This window comes from Euwallacea fornicatus, chromosome 7 (assembly GCF_040115645.1).
Source record: "Euwallacea fornicatus isolate EFF26 chromosome 7, ASM4011564v1, whole genome shotgun sequence".
Classification (NCBI taxonomy): Eukaryota; Metazoa; Arthropoda; class Insecta; order Coleoptera; family Curculionidae; genus Euwallacea; species Euwallacea fornicatus.
The window spans coordinates 1,940,614-1,967,197 of NC_089547.1; the positions used below are offsets into that span (position 1 = coordinate 1,940,614).

At 37.9% G+C, this 26,584-nt stretch overlaps 1 protein-coding gene across 1 annotated transcript in view; it reads left to right on the top strand.

Moving 5' to 3' along the window:
- Positions 1-377: 377 nt before the first annotated feature.
- LOC136340316 (uncharacterized) overlaps positions 378-26,584 on the top strand; it is a 124,909-nt gene continuing 98,702 nt past the window's right edge. Inside the window, exon 1 of the mRNA XM_066284297.1 lies at positions 378-596. Within this exon, the coding sequence (XP_066140394.1) occupies positions 545-596 (52 nt within the window). The 5' untranslated portion in view covers positions 378-544. The remainder of the gene's footprint in view (positions 597-26,584) is intronic.

The window sequence follows — 26,584 nt, forward strand, 5'->3', positions numbered from 1 at the left end:
CTAAATTCAGAAAAGTCCACTCCATTGAATTTTTTGAGAATTCTCCCATACACTCGAAATAAAACGAAAAGCTTAAATCTAAACTCAATATAATTTGGTATCAATCTTATGTCGCCTCATTCTACTTGACATTATCCCAATGACCGAAACTTCCGAAATCGAGTCTTCAAAATCCTTTCACTGATCTTATATTTCCATTAGCAAGCGTAATTGAAACTTTAACGAAGACAAGCTGCCATTAAGCCCAAAGAACTCGAAACAAATCAACAACTTTTAATTCATCCATGGAAAAAACTATGGGCGCATGTCAAGTGACGTCTTCGCGAAAGCTCAACAAAGTTTCGGTTTACCGTCACGATGCCAGTTTGTCCGTCGCGACGCCGAAGGGAGCACGTCACCAGCACGTGTCTGCGTAGTTTAATAGAAGCGCGTAACTTACGTGAGTTATTATTTCAGTGATTGGCATCAAAATGGGTACTTTCGGTGATTGTGATTGGTGCTTCCGAGGGTTCTGAGTGAAGGGATTCTTAAGCAGCCTCGAACAATGAGGGGTTTGAGAGCTGACGTGCAGGTTGCGGCGGTGGCGCTGATTTGGGGTAAGTTTGGATTTGAGGATAATATCGACAGGGCAATAATTTTATTTGGGAAGTTTTTGAACTGTGAGTACTTTATAATTTAGTAGTTTAAGTGAGGGAAATCAAAGGGGCAATTTGAAGTGTTTTTAAGGATTTGGAGGTGGTGGTAGATTCGTGCCGAGAGAGGCAATAGAGGCAAGCTCAACATAAACTTTGATTTCTTTGTCGTGGATCAGTCTTCAATTTCTTCCATTTCGAAGGGGTTTTCTCTTCACACTTTTCTGCAGGAACTTACTCTATCAAGCTTAAGTTCACAATCTAATTATCTAGCAGTCGACAAAATAGGAAACTTTTTCGACAAAAAATTCCTCCCAACAAGCCGAACTTCACGGGCAAACTCCGCTCTCAAGCACGTAATACTGTCAATTTAAATCGACCTTACAAAGTAATTTACTTCCTGGCAGTATGGCAGTGAAATTGCCTTTTAGAAATTCATTGGAAACTAATGGCTTTTAAAGTGAACTTTACACCTAAATTTTTCATCAAGAAATTGAATTTTTATGTACACAACCTCGTAACTAGCGCAAACGACCTGTGATGAACACGCATAATGTGAGAAGTCCATTGATTTGGAAATAGATAAGCTTCAGTTATCAAAAATTTCTGCCTTCAGACAGTCAAATAGACCATTTTAGACATCTAATTTATTCAGAGAAAGGTTCATGCAGCACGGTATTTGCGTTGGCATAAATGGAGAGAATAAATCCCCCTTGAAACTCACGTTTAGTTTGTGAATTTAATTCTTTTTTTCTGTGTGGAAGTTATAAATCTTATTGATCCTTGGAGAAATTTCCCTAATCGATATAACCACAATTTCAAGGTCTGTAAGGATGGCCATTACGATATAAATCTGATGCATTGTAACAAAAACGTCTGAAATAGGCAACCCAGCATATACACGTAGAGTTAGATATCAGCCAGTTCATCTTGTAGATATTCCTTATTGTGGTTGATTACGTCGACAGGTATATTTGAAGCAGCTTTGAAGCGACGGATCATTTGATAAGTGATTTTAGATAATCCTCATCGTCATCAACAGAATAACAAATAAATAAAGGTTGGTGAACTTTTCATTGTCTTTGTTTACGATTTAAACTCAGTCAATATTGTAGTAAGCAACACCTGATACAGGCAACCCAGTATACATATCGACTTCTCAGAGAACAGCTCTGCGTTTTGTAGTTGGGACTATAGAATTTTTTTTAGTCAAGATAATCGTTTTATTGATGATGTATCTACGCACTGGTGGTTGTCCAAAATCGGCGATTTGCGGACCGCCACCTCAAGATAATCGAATAAATAAAGCAGTTTAGAGGCGAAATAGAGCGGACTTAGAGGCGAAAACCGCGGCCATCCGTATGTTAGGCGAGCCTCTTAACGACCTAACTTCGCCTGCGGAATAAAGTTAGCTACATAATGGCTTGATTAACACTCCTAATAGCTTTTACTAATGCGCTGCGAAGTAGCTACCCGGCCAGTCGGCTAAATTATCCCCATTTGGACTGACTATGAAATATTAGGGAAGTAGTTTTGTCAGTTGAGATGACAAGTTCTGTGTTAAAAATAAGGTCATTTATAAGAAAAAGGGGGAAGCCGTGAATAAATGGCTCAAGTCGAGCGTATAATTTTTTAAGCGTGTTGACATTAAATCGCAACAGAATTTCTGCTCTACCGAGGAAGTTTCACGGTCAAACGAGTTTCGGCAGCGCCAACTTTCCTAACACAATGTCATATTTTCCGAGCAGCCGGATTTTGTGTCCTTTGACTTAAAAGGGTATTTCCGAACGTTCAACCCCTCGTAGTTTCATCATAAAAACTTTCTTTGAAAGCATAAGCGAAGCGATATAACTTCAACCCCCCCCAACCTTGACGGCTCAAACTTACTGGACGGATATTGGATAAGAATTTTCTAACTACATTAAATACACAATCAATAGGAATAATGAAAAAGCTTATTATTTGGATGGGAGGTATTAAAAGGGCACAAAAAGCCTGCTGAATGGGGGCATCGAGGCAAGATATTTGCATAAATAGGGACCCTGCAGAGCAGTGAGCGACAGTTTGAATAAAATTCCAAGCCGCAGGAAAAGATTTCCTCATTATTGAAACGAATAACGAAGGTAGTTAGATGCTCCTTTTCTCCTCTCTGGAGGCTGAAATTATTCTGGTTTGGGAACGAATAAAAAGCTTCGTACCGTTTAGAGAAGCAAAATAAGGAAAAAAACGTTGAGCTTTTTGTTGGCTTCAGCATTAGAGATAACGACTATACGAAAGCTCCGGCTTCTGCTGAAATACTAACTCCTCGCTTACGTACTCACTAAAACTTCCCAGCAGCAGGAAGTGAGTATGTCGGGTACATCCTAACATAATACGCGAGCAAAAATAATTTATTTACCCCAAAACATCCCCGACATTATTCATGCTTAGTGTAGCCATTCAAGGAGGAAAAAAGGACGTATTTTGCCTCGTGGAAACTGCAAAAGGCAGCCTGCTCAAAGCCTCGCAGGAAAATTTGATTAAATAGCGAAGCGAAAGTCGGCAGGAAAATAGTTCGGCTAAAGTTGGGGCTTTAAGAATTTGCTAGTTTTTTCCATTGGCGCGAATGTAATTTGTCGGACAAAGGATGAAGGAAGGATGGAGCCCTTTCATGAGGGGGATAATACAGCAGGATGGTGACCTTTGAGTTTAATGTCCTTTGGAGACATTTCAAATCTCTGCTAAAAGAACTGATGTCCTTTGTATTATCCAGAAGGCGGTTTGTAAGGAGTATGAGAATTGGATCGTTTTTTTATAACATTTCATCAAAATTCTAGTAGATGTAAAATGATATAAAATTAAAAAATAAACTCAAGATAAATGAGATTTCATCACGATGGTTTTGTGAACTAAACTCAGGGAAAATATTCCAAAAATGTGTTGAACAGATTCGCAGTATGTCACCTATGTCAAGTACGAACGATAATAAGCCATATCATGTATTAGAATGTAGGTGAAAAATTGAACACCATTTAAACAATTTCAAGTAAAATTCCGGTTGGAACAAATCAGTGTAAAATTTCATAAGAATGTCCTAAAACCCAAGTGAAAAGGTATTTAGTTAAAGCGGAGCGATGTGGAATTTTGAAAAAATGTCCAAAAAGCTTCTGCAGAAAATATATCTAATATTTTGCTGTCGCAATGAAGACTACATGAGGAAAATATTTGTGGCATATTTTGGAAATAGTGTCGAATCAACTCATAATAGTTTCAATCGTTCCCATACGTAAATGAGGACATACGTGATATCGTCATGCCCATGTGATGTTGCGAGTACGTCCAAAAGAATTTCCATAAGTAACGTGGAAAGCTTTTGAAATTTTCCTGTTACCATTTGACTTGGTTCAGTTTTCATTTAATGACTAATTAAGTTTTCGGCAGTATTTTGTTTGGGAGTAAAAAGGCATTAGAAACGCCCACATTAAGAATATATCAACGTTAGACGAAATTTGAGTTTGATTTCGCTTCTTTTAAGCTTTAACATAGATAAATGAGCTTGGAAATATTTGAGAAATAGTACTTGGGCGTGTATAATGTATTCCGCATAAATTCATTAAAAATTGCAGGAAATATTTTTAATGAAAATGCTGGAACATGTCAAATACTGTTTCTAGTTCTACATTCTTGATGTAACAGGCATGTACAGAGGATTATGGAACCCTATGTATAGTATTTTATGACTTTTTTTAGTTTTTTGAGAAATTCTGAAGATGAAACATATCCATATAATAATATTACAATCGATGGATTGAATGAAGGGAGCAATTAGAGTGGCACGTTCGATCGTTTGCCTTCGCCCGTATGGACTTCTTTTATTGAGTTATCTGAAACGTAGGGTGTATGCTCTATGTTGTGTATATATCTAATATATAAACTTAACAATATAGAAGAGTTAAAAAATAAAATTACCCAAGAAGCTTAACAAATACCTGCTCAAGTTATACGAAAAGTGCTTGAGGAATTTAAGTTGTGTCTTGCCGACTGTCAGGAATTTAACGAGACATGATTGGAACATTCGATAAATTAAATTGTAAGAGTTTGTATTGTTATTTTTTAAGCATTAATAGTTCTATTGTTATTCCTATTTTTTGTAATTTTTTTCGAAAACTGTTGAACTTAGTCATGGATGTGTTCGTGAAATATGTTCTGAATTTATCAAGGAACTCAAAAACGTCATGACATATATGGAGCCCTATAAGAAATAAAATAAAAAGTAACCCTGTATATGTGTCTGTTGCGTCAAAAAATACGGAACGAAAACCAATATTTGACGTGTTCCAGCATATTTATGAAAAATATTTCTCTTAATTTTTAACGAGTTTTACCGACTTTTGGTCTTATCTGTACACAATATCTTTCATGTATCATTTCTGAGACGTTCGTGACAACGACGTTCGAAAGGTAATATTATCATGAAGGTAGAATGTTGTTATGACGTTCTCGTGTAATATCAATGAACTTATTTCATTTTTAAGTTACGTCTAACAGTATTTTAGCACTAATTTCGTAATTTGGCGCGTACAGGGCGCTGTTTTCTGTATGTTAATAATTGTGGCGTCCTATCAACGTTACGAAGTAACGTCAGTTTGATGTCTTTACAGTTGTGATGTATAGTTTCAGGTATCAAAGCGACTTCGGAGTTATTTGTGAGTGTGATGTCTGGATTAAATTTATTAAGAAATAATCTGTTAGCATGTAGGTAAATCCTGCGGGCTTAAAAAGTTATAATAGACTGTCTAAAACTGACAAACAACAAATAAAAAATTCGTAATTTGTTTCTTAGCATTGAGTTAACGAGAAATTTTCCGTTTCATAAACTCTACTCAAAAGTTTATCCCTTCCAAATGAAGGAAATAAATTGCCATTCTAAATGGCCCTCCCTTAAAAATAGATTCTTATAATTTCAGTTTCTGCAGAGCCGGCCAGAGACGTCATAATTTTAAAGAAACTGTCGCACATATTGCCGGTTTTTCCACATTCTCATTATAGAGACAATTTTCTCCGAGATCCCCGCTGCAAATCCTCTCCATAGAAAGAGACCGGGGGGTGAAACACATAAAGTTGTTTCGACTGCCGGTCACGTTTGCAATCTTGTAACACTTTGTGTAGTTGCAGAAAAGGGACGCTTCACCATGGAAAGATGGAAACTAATATTGTTCTCGAATTTCGACGGAATTTTTCGAAAAAAGTTGTAAAACGCGCGTGAACCCTGAAAAAATCCCTGGGAAGTTAGTCTATAAAAAAAGGTAGTAAAGGAATTGAGACACGTTAGAAGGTACACAAAAGCAATAGAAGTCGAATAAGCGGGGAAGAAGTTTTAAACGAACTTTGCAACTTTTTGCGCCCTTCGGGGCGAAATATGATGCGCCATTAAAAAGATATCTAGAGGGCCCTTACTCGAGAAGTCAGATAATTTCGTGGGTTTATTGCCGGGATTTGTGGATTCATTATTGAGTCGAGTCGCCGGGAACCTTACAACCTTTTCAACTAATACCAGCAATTCAAAACTCTTTCACACTCTAGCGAACAGTGGGGGCATTAAATTTAAATCACGTCTTCTACTACCGTGTCCCCGCTATGCCCAGAGTCTTAAATAATTCAAAACCCCCGTCTGCACCATTTAAAGTTAGGACCAGAAAAATAAAGTCGCCATGTTCCTGGAACCGTAAAAATAGCGGGGGAAACCTTCAAATACGACAAACTTTAAATTATGACGAAGCTCTGTGAAACGTAGTGTTGCCAAATTATTAAGAGTATCTCTCGTCGGCTCTGAAAGAAAACCACAGGAATTATTTAAAGCAGGACGTCCCGGGGAGTTGGCAAAAGTGCCCTTAATTTTGCAGTTGCATGAATTAGTTATATAACACTTACGTTATTAACGCACTTTTTGCATTATCCAACATTGATCTCAGGCACAGCACTAATTTAACAACTTACTCCATCATTTTTCCGAGGTATGTATCACCCGGGGCGATAGGGACGCAAGGGGGTGTGCTTCATTAACTAGCGGGTAATCAATTATGTAACATGTTTGTTTGATATTTTGATATACGGATGTTAGTCTATTAATAGACTGATGAGTAATGGCGTGTCGTACTTCTATAGGGAAAATGCGCGCATGTACTTGTAATGGGGAATATGTAGCGCTAACTAAGGACTGATTTTTCGGACGATTTTAGAAGGTTCACGAGCAGGTTTTTTCCGCGACGATCTGAAGAGCGACCTAATTAAAAGTAATATTCTTTCACGTTGAAATTCGAGACATCGGATTGGACGCGGGCTTTTTAAAAAATGTCTCATGAACCCCAAATTTGACGCTCGAAAACTCGTAGTTTCTCCAATTTTCCACCCAATACATAGTTTTGCAAATTAGAGTCTTCAAGACACCAAAACCAATCAGCTCAGTGAGTCAGGTCCAAGCCATCAATCACCTTCGTTACAAAAGCTGTGGGGATATTATTCGTTAAAATCCCCCCTGTCGTCGTCCATATATTATCAGGAACCGCCAATTTCCCTAAAATAGACCCGAGGCAAGACGGGACCTGCATGAGAATCCGAGCAAACTTATTAGACAACAACAATTTGCATATTTACATATGGTAATGGGTCTGGATGCCAGATAACACGGTATACACTAATCCAGTGACTGACTTCGACCCCAATTTTAAGGTCGTGTAAACATAGGACTGGGGGGGTTGAATAAGCTGTGCTACTTACTTCCTCTGTAAGGGTTGATTTTGCAGATTAATTTTCGATTCATTGTCATAGAAATTTGTGTTATTTTTGGTTGTCGAGTTCCGCTCATTCGAATTAATATTAACTCGAGGCGTATTATTGTGAGTTTATGCAAATAATAACTTTGGTCTGTAATGAGTTTCAAGTGGGTCTGTGAGTATTTAAAATGCTCCCAAGATCATAATTAAGTACACGATCAGCCCTCGTTTTATATAATTTAAGCGCAAAGTTTGCTTGAACACGCAATAACTTTCTTGAAAGTTAATAATAGATTTTCAACGCTTGCTCGTTAAACGGGAGTGGGGAAAAGTAAATTTTATTAGTTGCTAATTTGTTTGATCATTCAGCAGGAAATTTACAGACATTGTTATTTCGGGTTTAGATATATTGAAAAACTCTCCCCCTTCATCTATTTGAGAGTTTGTATCGTTGACCCGGCCTTCCAGGGAGTGCTTTAAGATATTTCTATAATTATTGTTGTCTGCCATTTTCGATCCTCTGCTTGAGCAGTTGGTAGTCATGAATTGGAGACCATAACGACGGAGGTAGAGTTAAAAATTTCCCAGATTTATTTCCACCTATTCGCCTTGATTATCGATGTAGTTTTCGAAAACAAATTAAAGTTAAAAATATAGATGCGTCAATGGTTTAGTGTTTATTAAAAGGATTCTGCGTGATATTAAAAAATATGCTAAAAGTATAGTAAAAGCATGGGTGTGGTAGTCGCGATGGTTTTAAATTGAGAAACAAAGCAGAAACAATACAAATGAAATGAGTAATTTCAACTTAAATAGAAGATTTTTTTTTCGAGAAAAATTACTAAAATGGATTAAGTGTGGTAATTATACTGCGTAAACGTAAAAAAAATTCAAATAAAAAAAAATTTAGAAATTGCTGTCTCGAAGAATATCGTGATACTTCAGGGATTTACTGTGTATTGTCCACTATCAGAGTTTTACGCATTTTACGTTTTAAGCCAGTAAAACTAAGGAAGTAGCGAACACAATTTGCAAGAAAAATTGAACCAACAAAAAATTCTATGAGGAAACAAATATAGAGCCACAGTGCAACAAAGATCCCAACAACTTCCTAAAGCATATTTAATCGTGTAAAATTGCTCGGTTCGAAAATGCTATGACACATATTCTGAACTGAACACGACTTTGCTTTGCACCCAGTTTTTTCTAGATCCACCACTGCAACTTTTCAATATTGAGCAAGAAGCAAGTCTCGGACAAGAACCAAATTCGATATTACTATAACTTTTTTAAACTCATTTTCAGATAAAAGATAACAAAGTCGCTTCATGTTGGTTTCCTCTGAGGGCTTAATCAAAGAACTATAAACTCTGATTTCTCTAATGATTTAGCTAGACGAGACTATTAGTGGAGTGGCCTACTCAATTAAATCTCACGGGGACTGAGGTTACAGGATAAAGGAGAGACAGAGAGAGACGGAAAAACAAGGATTAGCTTCGATTCCCTGTGGGGGAATGAAAAACTGCTGCGAATATAAAATAATTGCGGACACACACTGTGGAAACCGATAGCCAGGGTCACATTGTCCGACAGGCCTGACCAATCAAGGGCTGAAGTGGAATTTAGAGCTCTGGCACACACACAGTGGTGGGCGCTCTCTTTTCGCTTCGATTCTTTTATAGCCTCTCGTGATCTAATTGATTTAGGTATTCTCCTAGGCTGGGGCAATCTTATGGCAATAAATCATTCCGATTTCATTAAAATTTTAACGAAGCCTCGAGATAGAGCCGATGATATATTTAAAGAAAATTATTTAGCCCGAGCAAAAACTGCGGCAATTAGTTACTGTCAGACCGGCCCTCCTTTCGAGCGTATCCTTTAATTGTATTCTTAATTTGTGTTTAATTTTATTCCGGTTAGTTAATGAATAATTTCTCCACATATTTCAATAAAACCCGCCTCGGGAACCGTTTAAATCTTTTGCGCAACTATTCCACCCAATTAAGGGCTAATTTTCATAAAATACTTGAGCATACTTTCGTTAAACTGAAACGAATTTTATTAGCACACAGACCAAAATTTAATTAAAGCAGAAATTCCATTATAACTTTCATATATTAGGTGAACGGATCTTATATTTTTTATTAGCCTAGTTAAGCTCAAGGCTGCGTGCTTTCAGGCAAGTAAACTTTTATGGAGAAGTTCTCAAAACGGTTATCGGTCTCTCTGTAATGTTGCTGTAAAAATGCCTGTAAAGGTGGTTTAACTATTTCGCAGATCGCGTCTTTAACTACAACGGGGGCGAAATGATTAAAATGTAAAGTTTTATGACGGAAAAATTTACCGCTTGCATTTTTATGGTAATAATGTAGCTAAACTGAGGCCCCGTGAATATACAATTCTATAAGGGTCTATTCAAACCCAGGGCATATTGATTCTTAATTGAATTTACAAATTTATAACCCTCTAGGCATTCTAGTAGGTATCGAACAATACGTGCTTCATGCATTTACCAGGTACATCAAACATTCATCATTTGGGCTTTTTCGAAACACACGAGGGCGGCAATATGTCACTTCATTGAAAGGAATTCCCTTTTATTATCGGTTAAATAGGAATTACTACTTTCAATTTAATGTTATTGTTTAAAATAGCTAATAGATTGATGAAGGAGAGGAGTTTTATACCGCATATGCTATAAATAAAATATTGTTTTGAATCAGTGGAACGCTTTCCAGGGGATATCTTTTCAGCGTCATTTTCTTGGAGGACTTAATCTTTCTTTTGAGCCGAAATCTGACGCAGGGCCTAATTGAAAATATTTCAGAACGTGCCGCTGGGCGAAACAAACCTTTATAATTTCATGTAACGCTGCCATATGTTGTTTGGATAACTGCAAATTTATAGATATTTACTCATACCATTGTCATAATTGATGAAGTTTCGGCTGAGGTTTTGGCTTTGAACAGCTACTCGAATTCCTATGCAGATTCTCTCCAACGCCCTTAGTTCCCAGAATATCGGAATTTACCTAAGAATGAATTTCAACCAGTTTCTAATTGTCATCTTCGTCGGATTCTACTCATTCTACAAGCCCACCCAATCCAGGAATTCCCTCAGCTTTAAAAGATAATTCAGTCGGTAATTTGCCAGGTTTTCTTCGGAGGCGCCATCCGTTTTCCCGAAGCAAATAAATTAAATTTGATAAATAAAAAAAAAATATATATATATATATATTTTTTTACATCGTTATATAATGTTGTAATGTCTTATACGGATCTCGGTTGTTCACGCAATTAGTAAGGTCTTTGAAGTTAACTCTCACAAGGTACGTGCGGGACCCATACGCTAAACTAAATACTAATTTGTTGAAGGTATTTCGGTTGCTAACGTGGTTCTCCGCGGATTTGGCAATCTGCGCAAATTTCTAAAAACACGATCCCTTTTGTCCCTTCAGCAATCCGCTGTAAAAACGGCCAAAAATGATAAATAGAGCGGCTCTCAAATCCTCGCTGCATCTCGCTCCAAACCTTCACTCCATTCAGTGGACAAATAATTTCATATTTTTCTTTTGAAGCAAGAATGATAAACGAGCGGCTTTATTTCGAGCCTTTATCTCAAATTCATTTGGTCTGGTGTAAATTTTCGTCAGTTTTATTATATTAGGCCGACACGCGGCGACATTGATCCACTTCTGCGGGCCCTCGTCGATAAGTTGGATATTTAGGATGCAAAATTAATCGAAAACTGTGCACTATTCGAACATTATTTTAAATAAATTTCACTCAATTTAATCTTAAGGGTTGAATTAGCAAACGCGGTATATGGAAATTCGATACGATGGCCGTTAAATTTACGGCCCGATTTTAAATTAAAAATTATATAAACCCTATGGACGTGCGGTGTAATCACTTTTACGTTTTACGCACATTCAATTACTGAATATTGGCTAAATTGCCGCAGTAAATTTCGTCCCCTCAAATTTATTACTTTCAAGCTGTATAAATATAAAAATTACAAGCTTTAGAGTATAATGTGAAAATTGACGATAGGTATGAATTAGATCCGACACGGAACGGCAGCAATAATCGTCAATATGCAATCAAGGCGAATTTGCATTTGTAGGCAAATTGCTAAAGTCGTTTCAATTCCTGAAATTAGATTTTCTGAAGCAAATCGAGTGAACACTCATAAAAGTTTGTGTAACGATCCCATATCGATCATCGTGTAAAGTTGCAGCAATTTTTATTTCAAAGGCAGGAACCAGGTCAGCTCTAAAGTGCTAACAGAATAGTATTCCCTAGACAAACGTAAAAGACATTATCAAATAAATAACTCCGACCAAGACCTAACTCAGGAGCAAAGCAATATATTCGTCCCGCCCCCCCAGCCAAACCGTCTTTTTCCCATTTCTTTGCTATGCAAATCGATCCCCAGACCGGACACGTCACATCAGGGAAATTCCCGCTACTCCCTAATGCCCCCGGGGATATTCTAATGTTGTTCATATTGGTGGCCCTTGGATGAAAAGTCACCGAGATAGATTTAGGTTTCAAAATAATATACGAAAAGGACAGAAATGTACGGTTTTGGCAGTTTTTAGGGCCAATATATGAATAATTTTTTTCATATCGTATTCGGAACATTTGAATTTGTAGTTTTTAAAATAGTTTTTTTTGACGTTTTAACATTTCTGATTTTCAATTTGACAGTTGTCAACATTCTTTATTAATAATCCGTATCACCCTGTAGAATGTCATTGGTATCTTTACGTTATTTAAGTTTAATAGTCTCTCTCCGTTTGGGATGATCTAACCCAAGGTAACTTTGGCTGAAGTAACTCTAAGTAATCTAATGAGCATCCTGACTAATGGCGAATTCCTTTTAGCGTGAAACTCGTGTACTGTTGCATTATTTTAGTGAAGTTTGGTAGAAAGAGGTAGGATTAGAGTATTTCTGCATTACTTATAGTGTGTTTAAATTGCAATAAGTGTTAAAGAGTAATGCATTTTTATGTTTCTGACTCTGTCCCTTAGATTAGGACCTCGAATAAAGAAGATCCTCGTTTCCCCATTCCTGAATTGCTTTACAGAGTTGCTCATTAGTTCGTAAATGTGCGATATCTCAGTAAACATGAGTTTTAAAAGGAAACATTTCAAATCAACGTTTTTGATTATTAGAAGGTTGATTGAAAATTATTTTAGAATGTACAAGTTCCGTAATAAAAAGTGTGTTACTACCAAGTTACGTTTTTTAAATGAAACCTCCCAGTTTTCTTGCCATTTTCGAATTTATGGTAAAATTTTAAAATCAGTTTATGTAAAAGGCCTTATGTCAATAATTTAACTTTTTCGAGTTAGTCGGGAAAATTCGAAAAGTTTGATAGGTGCAAGGTGTCCCGAAAATCTGCACTAGATCCTAACCCCTGCGGATGTCGGAATTGGTCTTATGGGGCTCGAAAAGGACCTAATAAACCACGTTTTGCTGCACTTTAATTAAAAAAGGAAACATTTATATAACCGACAAAATAAGTCTTCGAGGTTGCATGACTTCAATCCTCAATACCTTGATTATTTCAAATAGAATGCCACAATTTTCTCGGCGGCATCGTGTTCAGGATCCGAAAATCTATAAACTTGTTAATGCTACCCTATCATTACACTCTGAGGTTTCTAAGTTTCCAGTAATTGCCCGGTAATAATAATAATAATAATAATATTAATAATAATAATTGATATTGTAAATAGATCTTGTCGCGTAATATTTGTGTATGATGATGTCACCGGTGCGGCTTTTGAAACATTTAGACGTTAAAAGGGAGCGATTATCGGGTAGTTAGAAATGGCTACTTTTAGGGATAGGGTAATGTTAACAATAGTTGTAGATTTTTATAGAGCGAGATATCAAGGTTCGAAGTCAAGCAACTTCGTAGGCTTATTTCGGAGGTAATTGAATTTTTTTTAAATTAAAGCACCACAAAACGTAGTTTACCACGTCCTCTTGGAACCCCATAAGACGGCTTCCGAAATTCGGACAGATTAGGGTACAGCACCGATTTCAGTGAGATCTTGCAGGTATTAAAATTTTTGAACTTTCTCGAATAACTCGGAAACGGGAGATATTCGACGAACTACCCTCTATATAAATTGAGCTTAAAATTGCAGAATAAATCCGAAATTGGCATAAAACGAGGGGGCGGAGCAGGGGCGGGGCCGGGGCGGGACAGGGTCGGTAAAGGGGTGGGGAAGGGGGCGGGTTCGTTTAAAAAATAATAACTTGGTACGATCATATTTAATGACGGATCTTCTACGTTTGAAATTTATTTTAGAATACGTACCTCTTAGCGACCAAAAACTTTGATATGAAACATTTCCTTTTAAAAATAATATTTACTGAGACAGCGCACTTTGACGCATCAGCACATTCCTGGACATAAACTTTGAATTAAACGAGAAAAACTTTGTACTCGTCTAAGCGTTTTCGCAATATCTGCTTTTAATCAACATTTCAACACGTTAAATAAAATTAAACCGAATCGTATTTAGCGCTAATGGCACAAAGCAATTTTGCAAAAAAAAAATTAAAACGTAGAATTCAATCAACGTCCGCTGCTCTCTTTTCAAACATTTAATGACAAAATTCGACTTTTAAACACATAGGTGAATGAAATTTGTTCGACACGGAAAACAATTCCGCATGATTGATTTTTGGCCTCTCTAATTCACAAGTGAACAGGAATTTTAATTAATGGCACCCCGAACGGTCAACCTGCATGTCGCATATAAATGGTTTTTACCTAGTTGGACAATTATCTGATGTCGTGTGATTTATGTCAATGTCCAATCAATGAAAAAAATTAAAACAACCACCATCCTTTTTCCCTGTTTTCCCCAAAACTTTACTTACTGCCCATGAAAATATATTGATAATTTTATGTATTGCCCCGACCATCGAGTGAGTAATAATGAGGCATGAAATAATTAAATAAATTATAAATGTGGATCCTCAATAAATCATAATAGTAAGTTTCCGGAGTGTTTTCAGTTCTATTTACTGTTTATTAATAATACTGTACGTCCCATTATGGAAATGTTCAATCCATTATCGGGCGCCATATTGTCTTATTCAGATACATCGGCAGTAATTTCGATGTCTATAAATTTTCCCTAGCGCAACATTGAAAACACTTTTACGTTTGCGGAATATGAGGATTTATATCCCGTGGAGAGGGATGTGAACGAAAGTAACAGAGAGGCTCTGAAATATTATTTAAGTTTCAAGGTATTTCTGAGGCACTCTTTTGGGATGATGAAAAATACATGGCCAGGGAGAAAGTTATAGAATATCGAAGGAGAGAATGTTTCCTTTGCTTTTTACATCCTCTAGAACGTTCTTCGACCAAAAACCAACAACCGAAACTATTCATTGTATCTGTCATATTAGCAACGAAGGGGCTTTTAATAAATCAAAACCTTGGTTCGTATTTTTGTTTTAATGCAAAAATGTTTTTGCGCTTAATTTGGCCCTTTGTTCCAGCCAAGAGAGCCAAAAACGGATTGTTTTTAATTAAGTTGATTTATTATGTTGTTTCACGAATTCAACTTCAAATTAGGTTGACGGTGAACTATGGACGCATAAATTATTTAAAATTTAATTGGCTGTTCCGATTGCATTTAATTAAAACGGATTTTCAAAATAGCATCTCGCAGGGTAATTTGCCAGTGTTAGTCGAAGGCAGAAGAGACTTTATGGAAAATACCTGATAGAGTGAGGTCCTCTCGCAAATTATTACCCAATACCGGTAGAGAATGGAGCTCGATAAAGCCGACAAAATATTTATATTTTGCATACGCAGCCAGTGGGTTAAATTAATCGAAATTGAAATCAGGAATTGTGTGCACTGACCGATATATTCGGAGCGAACACTAAATTCGCAAACGCATTTAAATAAAATTTTACGAGGCGCATGGGCTACGGAATTTATTCGACTTTTTCAGAAATTTTATAACAAGAAAAGTTACCGTAAATGGCGATATTAATCCGTTTACATCCGAAAATTATGGGCCCCATAACACATGGTTAAAAGTTTCTGTTACAGGTGCACGTGAATTTTAACTTGAAAATTGGTTGATTGTAGATTTCGTGCATCAAAGCAACTCTCACAAGCGCTAAAATTGCATTTGAGCCACACATAAAAAAGGACGAAGAGAACGGGTCCGGGAAACGGTACGGAGTAATTTAATTTAGTTCTATATTTTTTATTGGCTGGAGTTATTTGAAAATCCGCCAAAAATATTCCGCAAAATCCGATGGAGAATTGGGGAAAAATATGGAAAACACAGTCAAAATTACCCCCAGTAAACCTAATTAGAACACTGAATTAAAGGCACTAATGAGTCTGATTCTAATTCCTCCTGAGGTTGGTACCGAAGGTTCTCATCAGTCGCTTCCCATTCTCCCGAAGGGTTCTGTACGATCCTGAATATTGAAAATGTACTGTCAAATAATTGAACCGTCAGTTTCCCACACTTACTTTAACGACTAAGAACAAGTCGTGTTCCCACGTAACCCACAACTCGAGATTCAAAATCAAAGAATCCCAGTTGTACCAAACTCAACCTGCGACCGTAATAGCGAGCCTACGTGAGTCGTATTTCATATTCGCCTAGTTTTAAAAATTTTATCCATCAGAGCTTAAAGCCCCAGAATGTAGAACTTCGCAATAGTTTCAATTTAAAAGTTTGACAGTTTTCGTCTTGAAATAAATCTTGGTTGCTCCGAAATAATCGAGGGAAATTTGGAACTCTCATGTGACAAGCTGTGTTCCCACGTACCACTACGTCACGACTTTGGAACGCATAAATCGAACTGCTCAAAGATCGATCGCCTCTGAGATTGGTGGCGAGAAACATGAAATGCGCTTTCCTATGGTGTGGCCACCTCGTGTTTCCACATGCTTCACGACGGTTTAAATTCCGTAGAGGGTTGCGGTCTAGGGCCTTTCGGCCTACAGGCGAGTTTTTCCCAAATCCGAGCCTGTCCTGAAATCAACACGCAAAACACACCTTGTGTAAAAGATATTCGTATTACGATGACGGATCGACGTCGAAAACGCCTTGAGGTCGCAACCTGGGGGAATTTTAATTAAAATATTTCGCATTGTGGCCTTACTTAACGTCATTACCACTTCGTAATATTTCACTTCGAATATTCCGCTTCAAATTCCAGTTAAAGGACGTTTGTTGCCGTTTTATCACGCCATCCAGTAACACTGGAAATGTTTTATGGACGGCCGTACGTGGAACACAATTAGTCAGATGACCGAAAGCGATCAATTTGCATTCGGAACAACTTCACGCAAACAACGAATGACGCCTATGGATATCACTTGTGCGACAATTACGAATGGTCAGTAGGGGACCCATCTTTGTTTTCTTTCTGGGCTATTTCATGTCAAACCGGTTTCGATTTCATCGTGCATCGTACCAATTTGCCGCGGATGAGAGGGAACTTTTTCTTGTTGGTTTCCACACAAAGGACACTGGTTTAAAAAGAGGTATTTCCGAAATGCCTAATTAAGGCTAATTGTCGCCCAGAAACTTTTTACCACCCCGACTCAGATACTTTTATCCGAACGAACTTTTGTGTTAATATGCAAAGTTTATATTTTTAACTCGCCAACGAGAGATGGAAGAGCTCCTCGGATTGTAATCTGTATTTAAATTTGACGCAATTAAATGGAGTCGCGGGAAAACAGTGTTTCTCAAGCAAGTGCAATTTGGTGGAGGACAATCGCGTGATCTCTGGAAATCTAATCAAATATTCAGGCTCAAATCACGGGTTTATGTCCGGTAATAAAACCACGCCCTCTAGGAAATATTTGTTGATAATTATAGAGTCGGGCAATGTTTCGGGACGGGGCACTTTATTGATAGAACATAATGAGCAGGTACACTTCAGCTGGTTAACAATATTAGTAAACGACTGTTGCTATTTGGGCTACATTGTTCGGACCGTCTTGTGTCGTTGCGACGAAAAACAAAAATACAATAAAAATCTTTATTTATCCTTTGAAATAAGTTCCATCGCCCTCGTAGTACGCTGTGCGACATGGAAAAGAGACCGCCCCGTAAAAACGGTTCTATTTAAATAATTTTTGGTTAGCGCGTTTCTTCCGCCAAAGCGAACACTTCGTTAAAAAACCGAACAAATTTAATAGTTATAAATCAAAAAAATTAATAATCTGTTGGTCCTCCGTGATGTCTTACATACATTCCTGTACACGTCTAGACGTGGATCTAATGAGGTGATTGATGTCCTCTTGGGGGGATCTCATTCCAGACTAACTGGACAGCATGACGTAGCGCCGCTGGGATTTGTGAGGTGTGGAGTAAATTGTGCAACCTTCTATCTTCAATATCTCATACATGTTCAATCGGTGAAGGGTTTGGAGATCGACGAGGCCAAGGTAGCAAATTGATTGCATTTTGTTGAAAGAACTTCACAGTCGTTCCGGCCAAATGTGGTCGTGCATTGTCCTGCTGGAAAATTGGATTAACAAGAGTTTCCAGGTACGACACGAGATGAAGGGCCAGGACTTTTTAGATGTGTCGTTGTGCTGGCGTACTACCTTCAATGAAAAGTAAAGGTGAGCTGTTACCACATGCAATAGCACCCCAAACCACTTCCCCAACAATCTGATGGACATGCCTCTGTATTGTAAACTGAAGATCCCATCTTTCACCCCGTCTTTTTCTTACTCTTGCCCGACTATCGTGTATACCCAAACAATCTGGATTCGTTACTAAACACGATATTATCCTATTCCAGTTTCCAATGTGTCCATTCTCTGCACCTCTGCAGTCGATTTTGAAGGTGATTTAAGGTGAGGAGTAACACAAGATAGGGACAGTAGGAAATCAGTCCAAAACTTTTTATCCGGCGATAAATGGTTCGAATCCCAATGGGATTTCGATGCTTAGCAAATCACTGATCCGCCGGCGTTCTCGACGAGACGAACTTATCTCTTAGGGCCATAATTCGAAGGCGGGGATCTTGGCATTCTGTAGTTCTTCGGGATCGTCTAGTACCTTTCTTCCTGTTTGGTTACTCTTCTTGGAACCACTCCTGACAACATTTCACTATAGTGTTTACACTACTGTTCAATTTACTGGTGATCTCCCTAAATGACAGACCACTCTCTCGTAGACTCATTCTCAAACTCACTCAATTCATGAAAATTTATCTGCATTCTGCCTCTAGCCATATTTGGTTAATGCAAAAGCACGGTATGCACCAATAAATTATAATTTGCGATCGTATTGTTCACATTTTATTGTATTTTTTGTAGTAAAAAAACTCTAAAATTCCTGAGAATTCGCAAATACATTGCTAAATATGGCGGAAAATGTAATTGTTTTTTATGTTTCCATATACGAACTTGCATATCAAAAATTATTTAAATAAAACTTTTTTTACGGGGTGCTCTCTTTCATATGTCACGCATGATACTTCCCGCTCAACTTAATGCACTTACGCCGTCGTTTTTTCCAATCTTCGAAACAGTCGAAGAAGTCTTTTTACGGGATGGTTTCAGTACTTTCTTCGGTTCGGGGCGGTCTTTGGAACTTGTTGAACAGTCTGAATTCCAACGGTGCTAAATCAGGCGAATGCGGTGGCTGTGGAAGGATATGGGTCGCGTTTTCGACAAATTGTACTCAAAGTGTGGAACGGTGCACTGTTGGGGCGCAAAAACCAAGAACTGTCTGCCCATAATTCTAGTCCCTTGAGGCGAATAGCTTCACGCAAATGATGCATAACGCTCCATTAATAGTCCGTATTAATAGTTTCGCTTGGCGAAAGAATTTCATAATCCACAACACTGCGATAATCGGAGAAAATTATCAACTTCACCTTGATGTTCGATCGACTTCGGCATGTTTTTTCCGTTTTTTTTTGCACCTTTTGCACGATATTCGCTCGATTGGTCGATTGTTTCCGGGTGACATGCTCAGATCCGACTCACATCTTCCCTAATGATGCGTTTCATGATGTCCCGATAGTCAAAAATAATTGTTTGACCGGTTTCAAAGCGATGCTTTTTTTCAAAAAATTAAGTGTTTTTTGGACCAATACAGATGTAACGCGTTTGAGGTACGAAACGTATTTTAAAATGGTTAGAGTTCATGTAAACGAAATGCGCCTAGTATCAACAAGGGCTCTAATTGTTATTCGACGATTTTGAAGGTTCAAATTATTGATTTCCTGGAAGTGGCTTCCAACGGGAGATATTGATGATCGTGTGGGGCGTTATTCATCTTGAACCCCTTTTCGGCCTTTTTTAAAGTCTTTATACCGTTTATAGACATTTTTTACGACATAGCCGGACCACCAAAAGCTTCTGAAGCATCCTCGACGTCTTAATTCTAGAACAAAATTTAATGCAAATTCTTTGCTCAGTAAAATCAAGCAGAATAAATATCGAACAATTCGCTATTGTTCGTTTATGAAAACACGTGTTGCTCTGCAGAAATCGAATGTTTTGACATGAAACTGCACACGTGTTACAGACGATGTTTCCAATGTACAAAAAAGTCATGATTTAGTAGTACCCGCGAAGTTTAAATGAAAAATTCACATTATCTTTTAACTACAGTAGTATACAGCGCATTAACGAATCAATGGTAGAAATCGCTGGAACCGTCAAATTATAGCATAGAATATACTAGGCTCTTATCACTACTGGGTTTCATTAGTGGAAACCTTAAAGAAAAATTGAGAGCAACATTTGGCAACATTGTTGCACTCAGACCTAAGGCGCATGCCTCTACTTGTCTGACTTTTAAGAAGCGTAATATGTCGCAATGTTTCCAGATTTACTTCGAATGTTGGGAAACTGCGATTTACTGAAAATTAACCTAAAATTATGTGTTACGATTAGAAGAGTATTTTCTCGAACTTGGGAAAGTGCACAGTAACACAAAACACATAAAAATCTTGCTAATGACCATTTGACTTCCTATATTAAAAGGCTAACTTGATGCCATTAGTGCTTAAATATACGATTTCTGGCATATAGGGGCTACGCCTTCTGGTTCAAGTGAGATTCTCGACCACTTTTCCGGCAGCTGCGGCCGTGTATGGGCAATAACCCCACGAATATTGGCTTCAAAATAGCCCAAAGTTTGTGGTTTATCGGTGTAGAATAGCGATTTCACATATCTCTCTAGAAAATAGCCCGTAGGTGTGATATCACACGATCGTTGAAGCCAATTCGCAGGTCCATTTCCTGAAATTACGCGGCCATTGAATGTTTTCTGCACTAAATAAATTGTGGCCTGCATTCTGTTGAGCTCGAAAAAGTCAATAACTCAACAAAATAACAAAACTTATCGCCTAAAATCAATCGTCCGATGTGGGACAATCCGCTAAAATGGTGCCTCTGAATCCAGAAATTTTATTTGTTAACGTAGCGAGTCAACGAAAAATCAATTTTAACGTGAACAAAATTGTTAAAAAAAGAGGTAGCAAGGGCACATTTTTTTCCATCTATTCACTGAACTCATGACGTAAATGACAGTTACGTGGCTTCAGGTCTTGCAATGACTAGATGTCGTAAATCCGCAGACCAAGATCTTTCCGCAAAAGATTTTATCGCCCATCATCTTTTCATGAAGTGTATGAGAAGAGTTTTGTGCACGAAGATTACCCCCTGCACAGACCAGACATGAGTCAATTTCCTGAGCGCAAATCGACTCACTTGAGTTCTGCACAACAGTATGTTCCACTGTGGGAACAATTTCTTCATCGCGCACTGTGCTACTCCTATGCGGATGCAGATTATCAATCAGAGAATAAGTGGCGCGAAATCGGTTTTGTGCCTCGCAAAACTGATTTCCGACCAACCGAAAAAATCAGAAATATACGGAATATCGGTTGAGGCCCATCACGCATATTTCTATTCATTTCTGAGGGAATTGGTTATATTTCCTGTTGGAGAGGTAGAGCTATTATTATTTGTAAAAAGGTGGAGTCCCATGCATTCGATATCCGACGTTTGATGTCCAAAATGGTTGATTTTCATATTAGAAATTTGTCATGTCCGGAATTAAGCTTTAAGTGGAAAACTTGCAACGCTCCCCAATCGCAATTATTGATGTCCATGTTTATACTTACGTTATTTTTCTCGATAAGAAACGCTAGATTAGCGGATCGGCAATTTTGATTCGAACATGATTTCCATGGAAACCCGGAAACTGATCAATATTGTGTACGATACTTCAAAATTTCCATGAATATTATCCTTTTGGTAAAGTTGCCAGAATTTTAAACTGTTCCCACTTAGGCCTTTTAGGCCCGGACGAGTTGCTGTAATTGGTTAACTGCGTTGTCTGAGTGTTTTAACCTCAATTAACATGTAACACTGTCTGCTTAACTGCTAAGCAGTGTGATATGAGGTAATACATTCAAATTGTCTTATGGGTTGGGAAACTGCGATTTGTAAAGTGAGAATTATTAACCTGGAATTGCGAATTAGAGCCAAGCAAACCAATTTCGGCAGCTTTTTGTATCTGGGGGAATGACGTTGATGAGACTGCAGCTAATGAGGATGAAGGAAGAATACTTTTTTTGCAATTTTAACGTCATTGCATATGTAACTTCGTACAAGTGCAGGAAGACTATCCTCAAAGGAAGTTTATGAGCACCTGACTCCGATTACTTTATAGATTCATTAAATTACTATAATTAGTGGAAATTAACGTTTTTAGTTCTGAATAATTTATTTATTTTGGTGGACACTTCGTAGATCTTCTTGATCAGTTCACAAGGGAGAACTTCAAATGTGAGTTGGTATATTTAGTTACTTCTAACTTTAGTAATGTTTGGTGGAATTGAAAGAAAGTTTGTAGATATCGAAAGAAATCGTAATAGTCGCTGAAAACCCTAAAAATGGAGACAACTCAGAAAAATAGAAAAAAGGATCATCAGATGTCAATTCCGATGCGAATAACTTTGCCATTATTGTTTTTTGTTTCCCTAGAAATAGCACTGAGAACGCGAATTCTGCCAATCTGATCGACCTCCCATTTTAGGTTCGATAGAATCACGGAGGAGAATTAACATATAAAGTGCCAAAATTGCTAGAAGAAGCGATATAATTTAGCCTCGAAATCTAAATACCACCTATGGTGTAAATTCAAGCCGTGAGCAAATTCATACGGTTCACAATTATACGAAATATAATCAAGATAGAATTTCAGCGAAACCTACCAGCAACACGAAGTCCGAATAGCTCTATGCTTACAGAGCAATTAATAATTTGGCTCTAGGTTTATCATGCAACATTTATCGCTCTACTTGCCAGCTACGCTTTCTTAAATGCTCCTTACACACGCAGTTTAAAAATTTATTTTTTTTGTTGCCACGGACTAATTTTTAAAACGCTAATTGTGCTCGGGATAGGATCGCAGCTAAATTACACCAACCTTAATCCTTTAAATTGCGTTTCATTTGAATGAGAACCAGAATATCAATCATGCCAGTCAAGCCTCGGCCACGTTATGGTGCTGTTCCATTGCTGGTTTATTAGTCCCTTTATTTTTTTAGTTGAAATGATACCGATGTTTATTCATTTAACCGCGAACTGTCGATCTTTTTGAACGCCAGTGAATAATTAATCAACGTGGTCTTCCCACTCTTGACGTCGCCATTGTTTCGAAATTAGGGTCGGTTTTGTAGTTTTGACGGAGAAATTTTCGTTTTAAAACGGCCGAAGAAGCCGGCAATGTTTTTTCGACGAGGCAAGAGATTTGGGGGCCCTGACTAAGGACGTAATCCAAAGACGTTCGACTCCGATCCAGAGTCTCCAAGGCGGGAATGCTGGAAAAAAAAACTGCGGGGAAGCGGAGCTAGAAAAGAGGATAAACTGACGAAAATCCTTTCAATGAGAAAATTCAGGCCTAGCTGGTGGTTATCCGGGGATATTTGAGAAAAATGCGAGCAAACCGGAATATATAGTCCAGAGGAATTTCAGTGAGTCAAACGCGAAAGCATGAAATTTTACAGAGTGATCGCTTGCGACGCTGTCTGGAATATATAACTAAATCGTTGATAAATTTGTTTTTCTCGGGCCAAAAATCCCCCGGAAGAGCATCAAAGAATGTGTGACTTATTTTTTCAACTTTGATATCTTGGAAGGTAAACGAGATACACATGTTTGTAGGAACTTTTCATTTTAAAACTACCGGAGCCACTTCTAAGACCTCCCTGTGAAGTATTGAACACTCATTCAGAAATTTTATAACTATCCAACACCCTGTATATGGAGTATGTTATGGGAGAACGTTTCCGAATTTAATTCCCCACGATAACACACTGACAAGTCCAGCAACAAAAACGGGGCTTAACTGGAAAAACACATAAAACCTTTTTTTAATTATTCGTTGTGCTCTGCTAATCTTTCATCGTACTCTATTTCTGTTCGTTCACTGTAATTTTGCAATCGTGTGGCAGGACAGGGACGATTTTTTTTTTGTAGGCACTGTTCGTATTTCTGGGAAGTTGACTTTTTTTACTAAATTATGCATTGCACAGCTAGATAGAAGAGCGTAAAATTTGACAGGAGATATAAAATTTAATACCAGTTCTCATTGAAAACCAAATCTTTAGTTTTCTTCATGCACAATTAATTAATTCCCTCTAGTGTGGAAATGCCTTTTTTGATTAATTTTTAGATTTAGATCGAGACGTTCAGATCTATGATACGTACCAATATAAGAAGGTAAATTAAGAATTAAAACCTCAGTTTTTGTATAATTTGCCTTTATTTTGTGTGCCCCGAAACTGCCTCAGCGCCTGATAGTATATTTCTACTAGGAACATAGTGCGTAAATTTTTCCCTAAAACCCAGGGGGCTAGGAAGTAATCTACAGGAAAAAGTATAAATTTGACAGCATTGTCGGCGTCATCATTTAATGGGCCACTACCTTTGACCTTCCTGAAGTAGATGCGGTGTCTGGTACTTGATAGAATATTTGACCGTCCTTGTGCGTTCGGAAGACAAGGAATATCAGTAAATAGTCTTCTGAAATGTAGTTCTCAACATGCGACACTTAACACGAGTATTGCCCAGATAGCTAATGGTAGTAAAAATATGTCTTTCCTCCAAGGGTGCGGGAAAATACCCCTTCCCAGTAAGGGCACGGACAATGGCACTTTCTAGAATCTTAATTAAATGTACGTATGTGGAATGAGTCCAGCGATGAAAAGCATATCAGGATTCATGATGCGTTCTGAAATAAAGCCACATAATTTGAGGCAGTGCGACCTCTATTTTTGTCAGTGCACGCCAATGTGGTATACTAGAATTTCTCCATCGTTTTTAAAACGTAATACTCGCAATTTCAAAATTCAATACTATAATAGAACATTTCCAGTTTGTTCATTTGAGAAGGTAATTCAGTGAAACTTCCTGTTTTATAGAGCTGATTTTTGTTTAAATATTACCAGCTTTTTCAAAACAACAGGATTTTCTGGCAAAATTGTCCACCGATTAATAAAATCAACTTATTTGGAACGAGGCAGAATCTATCTACAACTAGTCAATTCCAGGTATTGCTTATGGCTTTCAGAGTCTAATAATGAAAAGCAACGTTTATTAGACGTTCGAGACGCTTTTACCCGTACTTACACGTACTTCCCTTGTGAGGCGAGGCTGAACCCTCATCAAAACTAATATAGATAGGTAGTGGGATACACAGACCTCAACTAATGTCCCTGAAACCTAGCTCTCGTATATCTGAAGATATAAATGCAGGGTTTTTTGCAAATGTTATTTCATGTAACCTACGAACTTTTTTGATGGTCTGAAATTTTTTTTTTCATGCTATTTTTGTAACAGTACAGGACTTCATTCGTTTCGCAAAATCTCATTCGTTACGTAAAATCACCCATTTCCTAACCGGTTACATAAATAGCCATTTACCTAATGTTGACCAAGAAAGCTTCTGCGTTTGTAATCGGAACCGACTCATTTCGTATGTAACAAATGGGTGCCGTAGCTCTACGGACAGATCGGGAGACTTGATTAGGTAACAACGATTCCCTGATATTGTTATAAAATATCTGAACACATACCGGATTTTCTATTAAAAAAAAAGTTTTCGTTAGAAGCAGAGCAGGTGGAGCCTGCTGTGTTGGATTTCTTAGTCCAAAATCCTCGTCAAGATCCAGCTTTGGCTGAGATATTCCCCTAACCAATAGTTCCATCTCAGAGATTTAGATTCGAGGCAATTCGGTCGATATTGCGATTTATAGATGCCGCAACATATCTCGTATGTACGTGCAATAGTGAAGAAAGTGTGCACACACACACCCACACCGACACCCACACCCACACCTACACACACACACACACACGGGAATAAGGGAAGAACCAGATGCAGGTGGAAAAAAGTCCGTAATGCACCCACTAAATAACTCAGACTAAGACAGTTGAAATGCCTGGTTGTCTGGATGCGGAAGAAAACACGAAGCTATAAATTACTCACCACTGTTGCCGTATCTTTGCATATTTAACGTTTTGGTCCATGGAGAATCGGTACTGGATTCGGTAGTGTGTGACGGCCGTCCGCTGGTGGCCAAAATCTGCAACATATTTTAAACAGAAACTCCCGAACGCAGCTCTAAAATTTAGCGTAAATCAATGTTAAAGTTTCCGCAGAAAACCATCTAATACATTATCCGAATCCGGTCTGTCTTATCCAGGGATATCTGCCACCATTATGCTTCAATAAATCCTCTCTTAAACAATATACCCGTCTCGTCGGAAAATCCAACACACTTGAACATTCTGGAGTATTAGAATTTATGCCTCGATATATTTGGCGCTAGTCAGTTCCAAGAAAGACTTTATGGAAAAATGCTTTTCGTTTCGTTCCAGACGGAACATGTTCGAAACCACCAGAAATCTGACAGGCGAGCAGAGGGATCCGATATTGGATTTATCTGGATAAATCGTCAGGAATGTAAATCGATCTCGGCACCGGACATTATATCACGTCAACCTGAATCCCAAATATCCTAAGGGCTATTCTAATGACCCGGACACGATACGTCCTTCACAATGAAAGTGAGCCTCATGACGCTCACCCTTTTGATTTATCACGACACATTTTGTTTCCCAATTGGGTATCTGGAAGT